At 40.3% G+C, this 17,029-nt stretch overlaps 1 protein-coding gene across 1 annotated transcript in view; it reads left to right on the top strand.

The window, feature by feature from the left end:
• Positions 1–17,029, top strand: part of glt1d1 (glycosyltransferase 1 domain containing 1) — a 36,373-nt gene that overhangs the window by 15,591 nt on the left and 3,753 nt on the right. Inside the window, exons 7-8 of the mRNA XM_085474825.1 lie at positions 14,557–14,655; positions 15,274–15,323. Coding sequence (XP_085330951.1) covers positions 14,557–14,655; positions 15,274–15,323 — 149 coding nt within the window. The remainder of the gene's footprint in view (positions 1–14,556; positions 14,656–15,273; positions 15,324–17,029) is intronic.

The raw sequence follows: 17,029 nt of genomic DNA, 5'->3' as shown, positions 1-17,029 counted from the left end.
CAGCTAATTGCGGGGGACATCGACCGGATGAAGCCGGGGCTCCAGACTCGGAAAGGAGAGGGTCATGCCGTGCAACAGCCAAGCGTCCCAGCACTTTTTCCACAAACGTCACCCGTCTTTCCATGGTCGAGCGCCGGAGCTGGCGGCAAAACGCACAGGCTTCGGGCTCGCGTTGACGATCCCCAGGCAGACAGGGCAGGCATCGTGCTGGTCGCTCTCATGCAAAGAGAAACCGCATCCCTGAGGACGGGGCGAACAGAAGATTTCTGCTTTGCTCGCTTCGGTTTGGAATCCATTCCAAAACGCAAAGCAAAACGCTGCACAGGAAAAACTTGACATTAGCGCTCCGCGGGCAACCTACACACCAGCTGCGCGGTGGAGGCTAAAACCAACAGGGGCAGTTAAGCTAAGTTCAAGTCGGCAGACAACGGAGCTAACTAGCAGCAGCTAGCTAGCCCAACTCACCAGAGGTGTTCTCAGCGAGGTGAAGAGCGTAAGAACTGAGGGATGACTGTGATGACAGCGGCTATATGTGCAGGCGGGGCCGTGCGCATGTCATCACACGTCATCTGCCTTAAAGGCGTGAATAAAGGTTCCTTCAGCCAGGACACGCAAGGGCGCGATATCCCATACCTATGTGTTGTACTGAGTGAATCAACTGAAAGGGAACTTGCGACTTTTCCACAGTACTGTGTTTTTCTGCTGTGCTTAACTTTCTATTGTATTATTTATTATTTTTTTGTTGGTGTTTTTATATTGGATACGTATTCACAAAAGTGTTAATATGCCTGCTTCATAAACCAGCTTTAGTGGTGTTGTTTTCACCATCTATACATAAGCATGTAATATTTTGCAAGCATTTGCAACATTGTATACAAGCGATAGCCTGCATTATTTTTTCTCACTCCAGTTGAGCAACTGCACAGACCACGATAGGACCAAAATGACATACATGCACCCAGACCTGAAATAGGAGTGCATAAAAGTACTACTGGTGGTTTCTCAGAAGCCAGAGTCTGTCATTGAATATTTTCCTTTCTCTTTCTCTCCACCAGCCTTCCAACTCCCATTTCAATTGCTCAATAACTATGTACTGTTACTCAGAGCCTCATCCAGACTTTAAATTGCACATTGTAACATGATGTCCATCCCAAGTACATTAGTGCTCAGGGAGAACCCCATTGAGTACAGAGAGGAACAGTTGATTAATAGCATTCAAGCCCAGGGCCATTTATCACCACGTTTCCCATCCATACTAAGTAATACACATTTTCCACAGTCGTTTTTCCATTTATTATACTTGAAATGAGAGTCGGCTCGAGTGTGCCTTTTCAGAAGCGATGAAAGCACTGTAATCTGACTCATAGTTGTTTTTAGATATGTAAACAATTTAGCGGTTTCTTCCTCCTTGTTATTTCCTCATGGGGATGTGTTAGTATTTTATTTATTCATTACTTTTTGTTTGTTTGTCTGCGGTGGATGTGGGACGGCTACATTTCAAATGATTAAGAATCATTTTTTTAAATTATAATTTTTTTTTTGACAATTGTCTTAGTCTCATGATTGCTTTGATAAAATAAATCACACACACTGGGTTTTAACTTGTGTTTGATCAGGACTAGAACATCATAGCAAGGCGGAGAATCTCATTCAGACAAACTGACCCTGTAGTCTTTGCTCTATTAGAAATGTGCCTTTGTGAGGCTAACATTGCTTAAGGAGTCATTAGGCGTTGTTTTTGTAGTTATCACTGGGTGTGCTCGGCTTTCTGCTGTCTAAAAGACTAGATTTTCCATATCCTGCTTTTGAACAATGATTTTTAAAAGGAAATGATTTTTTTTTATCCTTAAACAGAAGTCTGACAGAAGTAACTCCTGCAGCAACCTGTTTTCTCTCCTGCCAGTTTTCATCCTACCGTTGTCCTCACATACACTCCCAGCACTGCAGAGGGCACCATCCCATGTGTTCATTCACTCCTGCCAGATCCTGCTGCATATTGATTTACTTATTCATTCCCTCCATCTTGTCTGACATGAATTAATTCTTATTAAATTGTGAAATCTACAGTAATTTATATATAGGCAAGCTCAACACGAATGGAAGTTTGGGCATGGCCGTATTCTTTGTGGCCACGTACTGCAGTGTAGAAAAAAAACCTTCAACTAGTGAACATAAAAGAGCCAAAGCATCCCTCCTGTCTGATTGAAGATAGACGACTAGTCTGTATGTGCCTCTGTTTTACCCTTTGGATGTCATAGCCTCCAAAGAAACAGGCTTGAGCACTGAATTTCAGAGTCTTTCTCTCGATGAAAGTCACTTTGTGTGTGTGTGTGTGTGTGTGTGTGTGTGTGTGTGTGTGTGTGTGTGTGTGTGTGTACATGTCTGTGTAGGTTGTTTTGGGCCCATGCTGTGTGCCTGGCGAGATGGGGTTAAGGGATAAATGAAGTCCAGCACTGTAGAGTGATATTTTCAGTAACTAAAGGATGATGGGAAACAAGCAGGGAGTTTGCTGTTTTGCAGATACAGGGCTCTCAAAGTGCACAATTATTAAACAGGTTCCACAGGAAGCGGATCAGAGGATAAACAATAATTAACAGTAGTTAATATAGTCATAGTGATGTTTTTACCTCCTTTCTCTCCTCTTTGTTACTCTGATGGCATATGAATGCATCCGTTTCATGTGTGAATGTGTAACCTGGCACACTGCAGCATCAGTGTAACATTTAGGCATTGCTACAAAAAATGCACAGATGCGTAGTAAAATGGCCACTCTGAGTGCCTGTTGGCACATAATGTACGTGATCTCATTGCTCAGGTGACTTAAAGCCATAAACCCTTAAACAGCAATAAAATGAGGAACAAAATCTTTGAGTGATCAGCCCAGTTTCATGTCATGAGCAGCGTTGGTCAAGTTACTTGAAAAAACTAATCAGTAACTAATTACTGATTACTGATTACTTCCCCAAAAAAGTAATCCAGTTACTTTACTGATTACTTATTTTCAAAAGTAATTAATTACTTAGTTATTTAGTTACTTTTAAAAAAACACAATTTACAACCTGAATAGGTGATAAAGCGATAGATCTTTCAGCCCAATTCTACTTTTTCTACATAATCCATCATACAAAATGTAATCAAATGGAAAAGTCTCTCTTTTTAAAACTTGTTTTATTAGTTTTAATCTTTTAACTTTATGCATCAAGCAAAAATTTAATTATATGCAACATTCTCTGACTGGAAGAAATTTGTTTAATATTTAAACCTATTTTCTGCACATTCCAGCACATAAAATAATTTTTTTTTGTGTGTTTACACTCACTCTTTCAAATAGATGCAAGTAAAACACAGCAGAAAATAAATAAAGTCAAAGACTAGCGGTCCTTTTGCTCTATTTTCACCTGTATAGCAGGAGTAGGGTAGGTGGAGGTTTACCCTGGTGCAGGTGTGCCGCAGCGGTCAGTGGAAGAATCCGCGAGTTTCAATGTGAGTTTCCCATTACGTGGTAGCGCACGCAATGGGCAATAGTAATCCCTTACTTTACTCGTTATTTGAAAAAAGTAATCGGATTACCCATCTCTGGTCATGAGTCATGAAAAAATACCAAAATCAGTTTCCGTCCACACAAATAGTTGTTTATATTTTATAATATATTTTCCTGCTACTTTCATAAAACATAGCATGTATTTTGTGTAGAGAAAGCATGAACTGGTCACCATGGTAACAGAAGTTTTTTGGGGGTTTTTAGGACATGTCAGCTGTTGTATTTTAACTCGACCCATTGTCCTTCTCCAAACCTAACCCAGGAGTTTGTAGTGCCTCGACCTAACCAAGCAACACATTTTTTAATAAATGGTTGATTTAAAAATGATACAAGTGATTTATGAAAATCTGTGACCTGCATGACTCTGGCGTGAGGGGCAACATGAATTTGTCCACTGCCACAAATAGTTTTAAAAAGTCATGTTCAAGAACCAAAAAATAATGTAGAGAATTTCATGTTGGGAAATATATATGTATTAAGTAACATAAAGTTAAGGTTGAGCAACACAAATCAACAGATTAAGTCAGGGGTGTCAAACTCAAATACACAGTGGGCCAAAATTCAAAACTGGAACAAAATCGCGGGCTAACGTTAATATTTATTGAAATATATTTATTCCTCCAGATATAAGAATGAATCTTTTCTTATGGACACGTTTTGCTGAAAAACTGAATATGAAACAAGCAAAGCTTAATACTAAACAATATATATATTAGCTGTATAATACCAGTAGGCCAGCTCTAATAGTAATTTGGTATGGCTTAGCGGGCCAAATGTAATTAGGCTACGGGCCAAATTTGGCCCACGTACCAGAGTTTGACACCGATGGATTAAGTCTTGATTATTCATCAAACTCGCATAACAGCAGATTTGTGAGACACTCGCCATCAGTCGCTTTTCGCTGAACTCTCTAATCTACTCTGTGATGTTTAAGATAGTTTAAAAATAAGGATTTTTATTTTTTTTATTTTTTAAATTTCAGCACTAACAGTGGTTTATTTACAGTTATATAGAGCAATGAGAGTTTTTATATAGAGTGTATTTTTTTTTTCATTAATTGCTATGAGTCCTTCAGAGAGGCCTCTTACTATTTCTGGCATCATAGTAAAAAGGTACAGAGCCCGGCCAAGGAGTCGTTAGTTCACCTTTTTGTTTGTATACAAATGACTGTGCTCACTCCCAGCATAACCAGTATGTTATAAAAGTTTGAGGTGTCACTGTTGTTTTTACCTAATCTAGCTACACCCCTGAAGAATTTACTGTAGAGCCCAGATCAGTTGGAGGTCATCCTTTGAGTGTCCCACTTTTCCCAGACATTAGACAGGTCCCTGCAGGGTCCACGTTGATATGGGGTCACTCACTTAACACAGACATGTGGAAAATGTTTGTGTGAAAATTCATCAACATTTACATTTTTGCTTATTTCTTTTTATTATTATTTTTTTGCTTGAACAAAACAGCATGCGGAACAGATAGCGTCTCTGTACGTGAGCTCAATATTTTCAAAAATTAGAGGGGAAAAAAGATTGGAGCTGGCAGGGGTCTGAGTATATTATCAAGATGAGGCAGTCTGTTTTAAGTCTGTCGTTTATCAAACATGAAATGAAATAAACTCCAAAATTATGTATCCAAGTAAGCATAATAAAGTAGATTTAAATAAAATAGCTGGACCAAAATGTGAACAAGATAAGTGAGCTAATCTACAGACATGGTTGGTAAAGTATTTAAAATAGTCAATAAAGAATTGAACTTTTGAAAAATAAATCAGAGCTCCCTTGAGTGTTTGGCGTCTGCAGTAATATTACCGTATTTTTTGGACCATTTCACTGTTGATGAACGGGTCTGTTTTCATACATAAGGCGCATTAAGCAAAATAAAATAGTCAGATAAGTCAAACTTTACTCAACTCATTCTTCTTGCTTCCACTTCCGTACCATTAGCGTTCATCCTCCAGCTTCACTGTGTTTATGTTATGCTAACATAGCTGTGTCGCTAGCGATCACATAGCACATCATTATATACCAGCTAGTCCAACTTCAGTAACCCTACAAACATCACTGCTGTTTAGTTTTCTGTCTTCATTTATGTTTGAAGTGATAGCAGAGCAGTACGTTTGAATTTGTTCACAAATCTCTCAGTCAGAACATGCTATATCATGTTTAGGTGGAAACTAGCGAGCTAACTTCCTGCTAACTTCTAACTTTGTTAAATTTAATAAATTCTGTTTTCATGTATCCCTGGATGTTAAACTTAATTGTTACACCTGGTAAAGCAGCAACGCTGATCAATTTATTAAAGACCAAAGAATTTAGACAGTTTTTCAACTCTCAGTGATGCCACAGTGTTCATTTGACTTTGGGACCTGAAGCAGACGAAGTTTTGGAACCAGATTACTCCGCAAGGCTCCTGACTACGGTAGCCGTAATCCTCCGACAATCCATCAAGCTGTGCGGCGTCGTAGTTTACCAAAGTTGTACTAAACATTTTTGACAGATTTTTCATCATGGGAACAGAAACAGTGACCGTTCACCAAGACATTTTTGAACACTGTTTGCATGCATGAATCTCTGGCAGTAGATTTACAGAATTCCCGTGTGTATGCAGAAGCAACATAAACATTTATTTGCCCCTCTGTCTGTTAGCGGATAAATGAACAGCTCATCTTGGACACAAAGAAAAGTAGAGAGGCTTTGATGAGGCGTTATTAATTAGTCATCTGTTTGTATATTTACTTTAAGGTCTGCCTTTCCTAAAATTTGCCCATTTAAGGTTTTATTGCGATGTTTGTTGTTCTTTGATCAAGCAGCTGCCTGGACGACTTTCTCCTGTGGGTAACAATAAAGGGATCTTATCTATCTTATCTTTACATCTATTATAGATTGAAATGTTTACAAGTACAATTTGACAGTAAAGTCTTTACCACTATGAAGACAAGTCTTTGACAGGTCAGATTAACGAGGCTCACGGGTAAAGACTCTAATCCAGGAGCGATAGAGTCGCTCGCATTCAAACACGTGCCACAACGGCAGTGACCTCATTACTTATAATAAATGATCTGCCATATTTAGACTGTATCGATCAGGATGTGACAGCAGATGTCATTGGGCACTTCAGATAACTAAGCTGTCACACAGTGTCACAGTTTGAGTGATACAGTAATGGCCTGAGTCATTCAGGTTTTTCAAAGTGTATACGGATGCCTTCTCATAACCACACAAAGGATGTGGCCTCTTTAATTATCAAATTAACTATTAAAGTATTGGCACTAGATTAAGAAAACAATATCTTAATGAGCTAAATGTACTGTCAGAGCCTTTGGTTAGTATTTTATAATGAGAGAGTATAATGTGGCTTGCTGTATTAAAATAATCAACACTGAGCTTCAGTATAATTATATCATGTTTATTGGTTTAAGAATTACCGGATAAAACTTTTTTTTTAAAGTGCATTTTGTGTAAACTTCCGAGGGGAAAGGTGGGATTGGGGGTTGATCAAAACAAGTTACAGCATATGAACAAAGATCATTTTGCCTGCATTTTCCTAATCTGCCAAGCTGGTAAAAAAAACCAGGTGATTCTGTAAAGAGGTCAGGTGGGAAGCCTTAATTGATTTTTTTGATGTTGTTTGATTTTTACAGTTTTTGTGTTTTTTGTCTGTACTCTCATAACTAGTTTTCAGACCGATGTTTTGGTATTGAAAGAACAGAGATGGACACAAATGGTTCATGACATACCTTTTGCTCCTTCGTTTTAAACACATTTGTACAGAATAATAATTATTAAAACAAAAAAAGTGATTTTTAGAATTGCTGCAAATGCTGTTTGAGAGTTCAGGTTATTTATAGATTTGTAGCAATGTTCCCACATTTATAGTCCCAGTCTTAAGCCAGGTCAGTTGCTCCATGGTTGGATTGACTCTAGCATGTTATGAGACGTCAAGTATAATTAATTTTAACTGATCAAAATGCAGGTCATTTCACAGCTCATGTGTGCAGTTCTCATGTGGTGTGCGAAATTGCTTATCACACACTCGTCACATTTCATATGTAGTTTGGTCAAAAACCTTTCAGATACCTAAAAGCATAATATGTACAGTGGAAGTGCTAATTATTGGAATTTTTCAAATTAAAAGTTTTTTTTTTCATACTTGAGTTTTTCGGTTATGTCATTATTTTGTCTAGTCCAAAAAAAAACATACCATGCCGCTCAACAGATGAAAGCAGAGCTGTTCAGATAGATACTGTATGTTCTCTTCCAGCAATGCTGAGACATACGCATGCACACATGCTGATTAAAGCATTACAGGGGTTGTTACCCTTCTGAAATCAAAGGCAAACAAACAAAAACTATGATTTGCATAGATCTCACAGAACTACACAGACAGAGAAAGAATATTGCTTCTGGCACGTCATATGATTTGTACAATTTGTTTAGTTTTATTCTCAGAGGGAAAATGAATTTTGTCTTGGATTCCCAAAAATATATATTTTTTCCTCACTGGGTTTTTTTCATTTTGACAGGTCTGTGCTAAGACATGATTCGAGGTCCTGTAGTATTTTCCTGCAGCTTGTTTGGAGAAACTGAACGGATGTTTAGCTTAGCTGGCACGTTTTCAGATCATGTGAATCAATGGAAGGAAGTTTGATACATCCCACAGATGTAAAAGCTTTTTTTTTTTCTCCTAGGATCGGGGTCAGTGCCCAGTCTCCAGGCTGTCATTTTAAGATGCTCTTTAATAGCATTAAAGAGCTGCTTCAGCCTTCTGATCTGGACTTATCTGGCAGCAGGGGATTTCACTCGAGTGTCACTGTACTGCAACCACAGGCTTGGTGCTCTGTGGTTTGATTTCTTTCACTTTTTTTGTTTTGTTTCTTTAAACTTGGGCAGAGTTTGTAAAAAAAATTTTTAAAGATTTGGCTTGAATTGGTAACACCATTGCCAAAATGGTTTTCGCAGCAGCAGTGATTTTGCATTTTGGGTTGTTTCAATAAGGATTAAAGGATTAAAAATGATTTTTCTGTCAATTTTCTGTGGCCAACTATACCATTATTTACCACTGATGGCAGAAAGTAATGTAATTTTATTTATTCTTTCAAATTCAACCCCTAAAGTATTGCTATTGTACCAGCTTTGCTTTAAATTTGCATAAAACCACAGTCTTCTCTGACATAAAGGCTCAAAAATCAATGTCGATAAAGTCTAAATCTTCTTTTCACGAGACTTTCTGCTCTGCATTTGGCAGTCCATTCAGCTTTTGGATAGATTTCCCCGCAGCTGTTTGTATATAGTCATGGTCCCCAGAGCATCAAACCTACTTTAATAATCTATGAATTCTTTTTGTGTAACCAGCAGGTCAAAATTTGCACTTTCTGCTGGAAAATATGCCAACGTCTATTTGATGGATTGGTAAAAAATGCAGACATTCAGGGTTCTCTTACTCATCCTAATGATTTTGGCAGACTTCTGACTCCCCCTCTATCCTCTAAAGTAGAGAATGTATTCAAAGCCACAAACGTCAACAAGGTTGACACAGATGTTAGCATTCCTCTCAGGATAAACTGTAATTTTTTACGAATGTTTAACATTAAATTTGTTGCAACAGTCAGTTAAAAATTTGACATTGTCCAACACTTTTTTTTTTTTAAGATCAAATGCGTGATGAACAAATACCCCTCGAAGGGTCATCTCCTTGGTTGAAGCTAGTCGCAGTCAGGGCTGGACTGGGACAAAAAATTGGCCCGGGCATTTTGACTAGAGACCGGCCCACCAAAAATGTGACGTCATTCAGGGGTAAAACCGCAAAGGATTCTGGGAACTTGTGGCAAGAGGTACTAGTGCATGCAGGCTTTCAATTGAACTCAGTTACACAGCGATAAAAAGAAACACAAAAAATGGCAAGAAGCTGTTGTATTATTAACTGCAATGTTGTGCCAAAAGTAAATGGCCTGTATTTGTATAGCGCTTTTCTAGTCCCTAAGGACCCCAAAGCGCTTTACACAACCTGTCATCCACCCAGTCACACACACGTGATGGCAAGCTACATTGTAGCCACAGCCACCCTGGGGCGCACTGACAGAGGCGAGGCTGCCGGACACTGGCGCCACCGGGCCCTCTGACCACCACCAGTAGGCAACGGGTGAAGTGTCTTGCCCAAGGACACAACGACCGAGACTGTCCAAGCCGGGGCTCGAACCGGCAACCTTCCGATTACTAGGCAAACTCCCAACTCTTGAGCCACGATCGCCCCAAAAGGTGATTGTCTGCCAAAAACTGATTTCCGGTATTTGCCAAAAACTGATTGCTCGTATTTAAATTGCTATAAGTAACTTGTTGGGCTATAATATGTGAAACATATGTCAAATGCATCCCTCATGGATGACATAAAGTCATCTCTCTATCTCCATCGCTCTCTCCTGCTCTTTTATTTCTCTCTCTTGCTCCATCTCTCTCTGCTGCTCTTCTGTCTCCTCTGTCACAGACTTCTCCACTTTTGATGATAAATCAGCCTGGTGCAACATGTAAGGATTGGCACAATTTGTTAAGATTTTGAAGAGTTTGAGAAACTAACCTTAAGCATAAAATAAAATTTACTATCAGTAACTTCATAGCACCCGCCCAGCAGTATATAAACTCCATCATGCTAGCTAGTACGCAGTACCAGTTATTCTAAGCGACTGTAAAAAGTCAGCACAACGAAAACAAACTACAACTAAACTTGGTTTATATCTGACACAGATAGACAGCAGGTCATAACTTCTTACCTGAAGTTCAGTTCCTCTGCCACTATGACCGGCGGCCGCCTCGGGTCTCTCCTCCTCTTGCCTCCCCTTTCCCTTATCCACCTGCTGGCCTCCACCACTTGCTGATGATGCTAAATCTGTGGAAGCTATGCCATAGCTACCGCCAATCAATTCAGTTATTTTTACACATTTGGCAGCGTCTGCCTGAAGGGCTTGTTTCTTTTTGGCCCTAATTTTTTCTGCACCTCCTTTCCTTTTTTTGTTCTCCATTTTCTTTAGTTCGTCTATGAGATTGCTAAACAAGGGGGAGGGTGCATCCGACCTCCTCGGCTATAATTGGTCCAGCCCAGAGTCGATCATGACCAATTGGCCAATCCAACACCTTTCATTATTTATACCCTTCCAAAAAAAAAAAATCGATCGGCCCATTAAAAACAAAAAATCGCCAGCGGCCCACCGGGCGATTGCCCGGTATGCTCAATGGCCAGTCCAGCTATGGTCGCAGTGCATACACGGAGCCATAGATGGATGGATGTTTCTGCAGTCAGATCGTTGCTTACAAAGGGAGCTTTGTTGTATTTTAAACAGTAATCTGCTTAGTATGTGGCTGTGACGGACACTTCTCCTCACAGACTAGAATTGGATATGGATGCCAGAAATCTGATTCTGTTCATCTGGATGTTTTGTTTTCAGTGGGTTCATCACTCACTCACTCATCCAAGTGACATCTACAGTCTCAGCTGACTGCAGGTTTCCCCAAACTTATAAACAGTGCATAGTGACTGAAACTAGCTCCACAGACTAACAATGGGCTTTTTTATAATCATTTACTTGGCGTTATCGTGACAATTGATCAGTACCATTAACATAGAGTTAGGAAAAGCAACAATCACAGCATTGTGACATGGTGAAAGATATATCGGTAAGCCCTCTCCTCAGTTCAGAGGAGGACGGACCTCCCTGCCTGTCTTATAGTTGGGGAAACTGCAGTTAGCTGAAGTCACTGAAGAAGTCATTTGTGTGAGTGATGAAATGTACTGAAAGCGTTACGTGCAGATGAACAGAATCAACTTTCTGGGATTTAGTAACCTGCATGATTGAGCATGCATCGAGACAACAGAGTGTGACGTCAGTTACCTCAGTAAGCTAAAAAATGATTTGAAAGTGTAAACTCACGAGTTTGAGTCGTCCTTGAGCTCCATTTTGTTCTGTCAAGAATGTTGTTCATTTTGTTTTATTCTAGTCAATAAACAGACTAAAACAGGAAACAATCCTTGAACACAATACAAAGTCTAGCAAGGACATCCAAGAAGTACCTAGCACTGATGGAAACACTGAGGAAAAGTCCATAATGTTAGTTCAGGTTTAATTTTGGAACAGCTTTGTTCCAACTGTTACCACTACTTCCTGGGTTTGACTATATATACAGTAGAAGTAGGTACATCTCAGGCCCTCCAAGGTTTGGAGGCCTATCTCCACCCACCACCACTTCCCCTGCCAGTGGCGGACTCCCTCAGGTGTCGGTGCGTTGGTGGTTCTTTGTGTCTGGGGATGGGCGTCCGGGTACACACCGGCTCACTCCTTGGCGGCCGCTTATCGGGGCCTGGAGCCTGGGGCTCGCTCGGGCCACTTCGGAGGTGGGGTGCCCCCGGCCTCTCGGCCTGGGGCTTGGTCACTCAGGCACAGCTGGCGGCCGGCGGAGCTCACGGGCGCGTCACTGCAACTCCCCCTGGCTTCTGCTCCGCGGCTGCTGAGTGAGCCCTCATCTGGGACTCTCCTCAGCTCTTACTGGGACAGTGGTGCGGCTGCCCCTCTGTTGGTCTTCCTTGGTCTCTTGTGTTCTGGGGGCCTCTGGATGTCTGGAGTTTTGATCTCCTCCATACCTGCTTCATACCCTGGAGGACGGGGCTGTGGCTCCCCACACTCCCTAGCAGAATGCAAGCATGCTGATCCACACAGGTATACACACAGGTGTACACACGGGTATTCACAGACGCGGACTACAGCTTTCTTGGCTGCTGCCTCAAAGCACATTGTGCGCTGTCTATCTTGCATGCTGCACAATATCGTTTATTATTTAGTATCTACTGATATCTACTGCTAGCTAGTTTATTGTGATGGTGCTGTTTTTTTTATTATGTTGCTCTTTGTTGTTTGCTTTCTCTTCTGTTTTTTTTCTCCATACAGGTGACCCAGGTGTTTTGTTTGTTTGTTTTTTTCTTTCTTCCCCCCTTCTCACCGTCTCTTCTCCCCTTTGGTTTTCTTTCTCTCCCTCTCTTTCTTTCATTCTTTCTCCCTGTCCTATCCCCCAGTCATGTCTGTCCCGTTTGTAGCAACTGAAAATAAAATAAATTCATAATTTTAATAAAGGTCAATCAAATGGACCAATATGGCAAGGCCATGATGATCCACTTGGTAAAATAAATCCGCTTGGCATCTTTCTTGGCCTTAAGACAACAATTCTGATGGCTAAAGATCCAAACGGGACACAAAAAAAAAGAAGTAGGTACATCCTAGTGCTATCGCTTAAATCATTGCAAAATCTAGCTGTATTACTTTAATTTTGCACAAGGGCAAACATTTTCAGCATTTTGTATTTCTAACTTTGATTTTTATGACAAATACTCAATTCTCAAACTTATTTGAGTTTTTTGTGTGTGTTCAGCTTTTTTAATTTTTTTTTCGAGGGGATCTGTTTCTCTACAGTCCTGTTCAAACAGATGAACGATAGAAATACTCGCCAGGATTTTGGTGTAACTCTTGGCATTTGTGTTGTCATGTATAAATGGCATCTTTCCAATATGGTCTGGTCTACATTAATAAATAACCCCAGTGCCAAGTCTGTCGCTATGCAAGTAGATAACTGCACAAGCACTGCTCAGTGCATGACGGCATATTAGGACGATCATTAGTCACCAGTCTTAGTGTGTCATTTCACACCTTTGTGCCATCTCACAGTCACATTTTTCAGTTCCCCATGCATGACAGACTTCATGCAGTTAACAGGAATAACAGGAAATCACAGATCAGTCATTACAGGCTTGTGTGTCTCTCAATTAGTACTCACTTTTGTTGTACTGTGCTTGTACTGCTTTGTTGTAACATTTTCAGTAATGTTATTTAAGTGCTATTGATTACTGATGTTGTATACTACGTTCCTTTTCTATAAAGCTTATAGTTAAGGCTGGATCAGGTGACCCTGAACCGTCCCTTAAATGTGCTGCAATAGGTCTAGGCTGCTGGCGACCTCTTTTACTATCTATGTGTTTATACATCACTATTAACAACCATTAATCATGGGTTAGTATGAATCTCTGACCTTTCCCGCAGCAGATGGGTGCCCCTCCCTGTTTCTCTGGTTCGGCCAGATGTTTCTTCCTGTTAAAAGGGAGTTTTTCCTCCCCATTGTCTCCTTCTCATAGGGGGTCACCTGATTGATGGGGTTTTATCTGTATTATTATAGGATCTATATCTTGTGCCTTGCGGTGATTGCTATTATGATTTGGTGCTATATGAAAACAAAAAATGAATTTAGTTGTATATGTGAATGCCCCAGACTAAGAGTAGCTGTGTAACAATATAGTATATTCTTCTGTTATTTCCACTGTCATCCATTACATACCACGCAGTTGTGACAGTAATTTTGGTTCGCCTCGACTCGAAGGCGAGTACAGTGTAGTTGTACTTTTGAAGTGAAAGGTTTGTTGACTAATGTGAGGTCTGAGACTTACAGGCTAGGTCGTGTGTTGCCTTTATGATGGGGTTGTGTAATAGGGTCAGGACTTTTAGCTGCTGTCTTTGCCAGGTCAGGTGCACGAGAGTAGCTGCTGGCATTGTGCACGTTTGTGTGCCTGCCAGTTTTTGATAATCTCTGGATTGAATGTGATAGCCGGATGATATTTGAGAGGAGCAGATTCCACAGCATTGCAGTTAAAGCCTAATTCTTCAGATGTTTGATGTCAGCTCGATATTGGCCCGGCTAATTTTTTTATTTAATTAGAGCTGATCAGTGAGCAAATTGTCACCCAAATATTCAAAGTGTGTAGTTATGATGCTGCATTACACACTGATTAGGGTGCGACCTTCCAGTGTTTTCAGCAGACTATTTCCCTCCTGATCAGAGAATTGTGTGAGCACATTAGTCACCGCTGTCTTATTTTCTTCGTGACCTTGGTTGATGTATTGCTTTCATTATCTGCTGATGTACTTGGGATGTTCATTATGCAGTGTTTTGATATTGTGGCGCTGTCTTTCTATTTGTCTGGCTTCTCTCCAGGTGTGAGGACTGAGCATGTGGATGAGCTACGTGTCTTCCTATTGGTCTGTGGCCTCAGAAGAGTCAAAGACCCCCTCTATTTGGTGGAGGTTTTTTCAAGTATGCTGTGATTTTATTCATTATGTTATATTGTTGAATTCATTTCATTGTGCTTGCTATGAAATGCATGTGTATAACATGAAGTGGCGACGAGATCAGCACTCAGACCCAACCCGTTATTGAAACTAGAAATACATACCAGTAAATATGATTATGTAAGCTGCATGAAAAAGTGTTTGTACAGTGCAGCGGGGCAGCTCGTTCTAATCTTGTCAGGTCTTGCCTTCATGGTTTTTATGGTTTTTCTTTCTTTGGTGGATATCCTGTATGTCTTATTAGGTACCTAATATTTTGCCTCTAATTAACACGAGTGGTTTCTTTTTCAACCCCCCATATATACTGTGACTTTCACAGCACACAGTTATTGTGATGAGACATCACTAGAGGGCGTCAACATTGTATATTAATGTTGAGGAGAGCTACACGGTTCAAGTTTCACATGCACGTTCTTGGAATTAACACATACTGTCCACGAGTGTCGTGCATTAAACAAGCTTGTGGGAATCTGTGCAAGAACAGCCTCACTTCTTTTGACAACTTGCTCATTTAAAAAAACACACACAAAAACAAACTGCAGTATTGTTTTTTACATCACCAGTTATATTTAATGTTTTTCAGAGTGGCATTGTGAAAATCTGCTGAATGTGTTAGTCATTATTGGACCCAAGGTAAGTAAACAGTCCTTATGCACCAGTTTTGTTTTGTTTGTTTCTTTGTGTGTATGCTTTTGTTTTTGTTTTTTCCCTTTTCTGCCATGTGCCTCCGTACTGTCACTCTGTGTACTGCTGAAATTACCTAGAAACATCCCCCGGGAATTGAGGCAGCCTCTAATTGGATAGAGCAGACATACAGGCTTTAGTTGTTATGCTGGAATTAACGGACAGTGCTGGAAGGAAATGTCTTCTGAATACTGGGGAAGGGGTCAGCTATAGTGGTGGTTGAGTTGTTTTGTTTCTTTTTTTGGGGGGGGGGGGGGGGGGTTGGCATTACCTGCTTGACATTACTTGGCTTTTACTAATGACCTGTGTGGGAGTGGAGCAAACTCATTTTAATCCTCATAATATGTATCTGCACGTGTACGGGGAGCACAAGTTACAGGTTTTGCCACCCTGTCACATGTTATCATGTTTCTGTGCTGTGTGTCTCCCTGAAAACATTAAGTGCTCAGGTACAAGCTGTGTGTCTTCATGTCAAACAGTGCAAATAAATAAGTGGAAAATAGCAATTGAACTCTCAAACCCTGTCGTGAATAACCTCGTGCATCAATCAACTAGTCAGTCACACAATCAAATTAGTTTTTTTATTCATTTATGTTAAATTTTTTTTCTTTTAAAAAAAATATCAGGTTGCAGTTTTATGTTAAAATTCTTGTCATATCCCAGAGAACAGCAGCAGCCTCGGTTCTTTGTTTTTCTCTCACCCATTGTTTTCTGTTTGCATGTCTTCATCTTCTCTTCTCCCCCCCACCCGACTTTGATACGGCATCAATGTACAGTACTTTAGCATCTGTTCTTTCTTTCAAACAGTGGTCTCAGGCAAAAGGTACGTTCTGCTTTAGCTTTGCACAGAACCAACTCAATTAGGCATGGCCACGGGCTTGTATGCACCGTCTTACTGCCGCTTCTTGCTTTTTTCACGAGGCTTTGCTGCTGCTGCTGTTTGATGAAACGGTTCAGTCGAAGCAGAAACATGTGATTCATCGTGACACGTCTGAATCACAGGCATGTTTGTTCAAGAAATGGAAAGATATTAATTTTATACTAAAAATGTTTTCGTGTGACAGCCAGATTTCAGCTGTGTTAATTTAAGGATTATATATTTTTTGTGGAACAGTGTTGAACAGATTAAACGAAGTGAAGGAAAAAGATCTAAAAAATGCGAAGAGGAGGTGGAATGAGACATCCCTCGCTCAGGCTGTCTTGACATCACAGAAATCAGTATCGCTACTTCATTCAAGTAATAAGCGCTGTGGCTTTGCAGCATCTGTGATTAAGAGGAAAATTCAGGTCAGTTTGTCAGCGATGACACATCTGACTTCTCTGTAAATGGGCTGTAAATTACAGAGTAAAATAAATCTGGACAATTCCAAAAAGGGAACGTTATCTCCCGTAACGATAGCAGGCTTTCACCTTATTTATTTGCTGAGAGCAAAAATGAAATCTAATTATATCTCTCTCAAACATCAGTAAAGGTATGACAGATTTATTAGAATGAACAGGAACACTGAAGCTTTCGCCATATGACGTAGCTTTGTTGTTTGTTTGTTTTTGGGCTCACTATAAGACAGCGCCGGTTGGGCTTAAACCGTGTATTTTTGCCAGTATCTTCATCATCTTGATCCGACCCCTGCTATTTTATAATTCCTGCAGAATCC

This window comes from Copadichromis virginalis, linkage group LG12, assembly GCF_057382275.1.
Source record: "Copadichromis virginalis isolate Kocher_CV1m ecotype Utaka linkage group LG12, C_Virginalis_male_GT1.1, whole genome shotgun sequence".
Classification (NCBI taxonomy): Eukaryota; Metazoa; Chordata; class Actinopteri; order Cichliformes; family Cichlidae; genus Copadichromis; species Copadichromis virginalis.
This window is presented reverse-complemented; position numbering and strand designations above follow the sequence as displayed.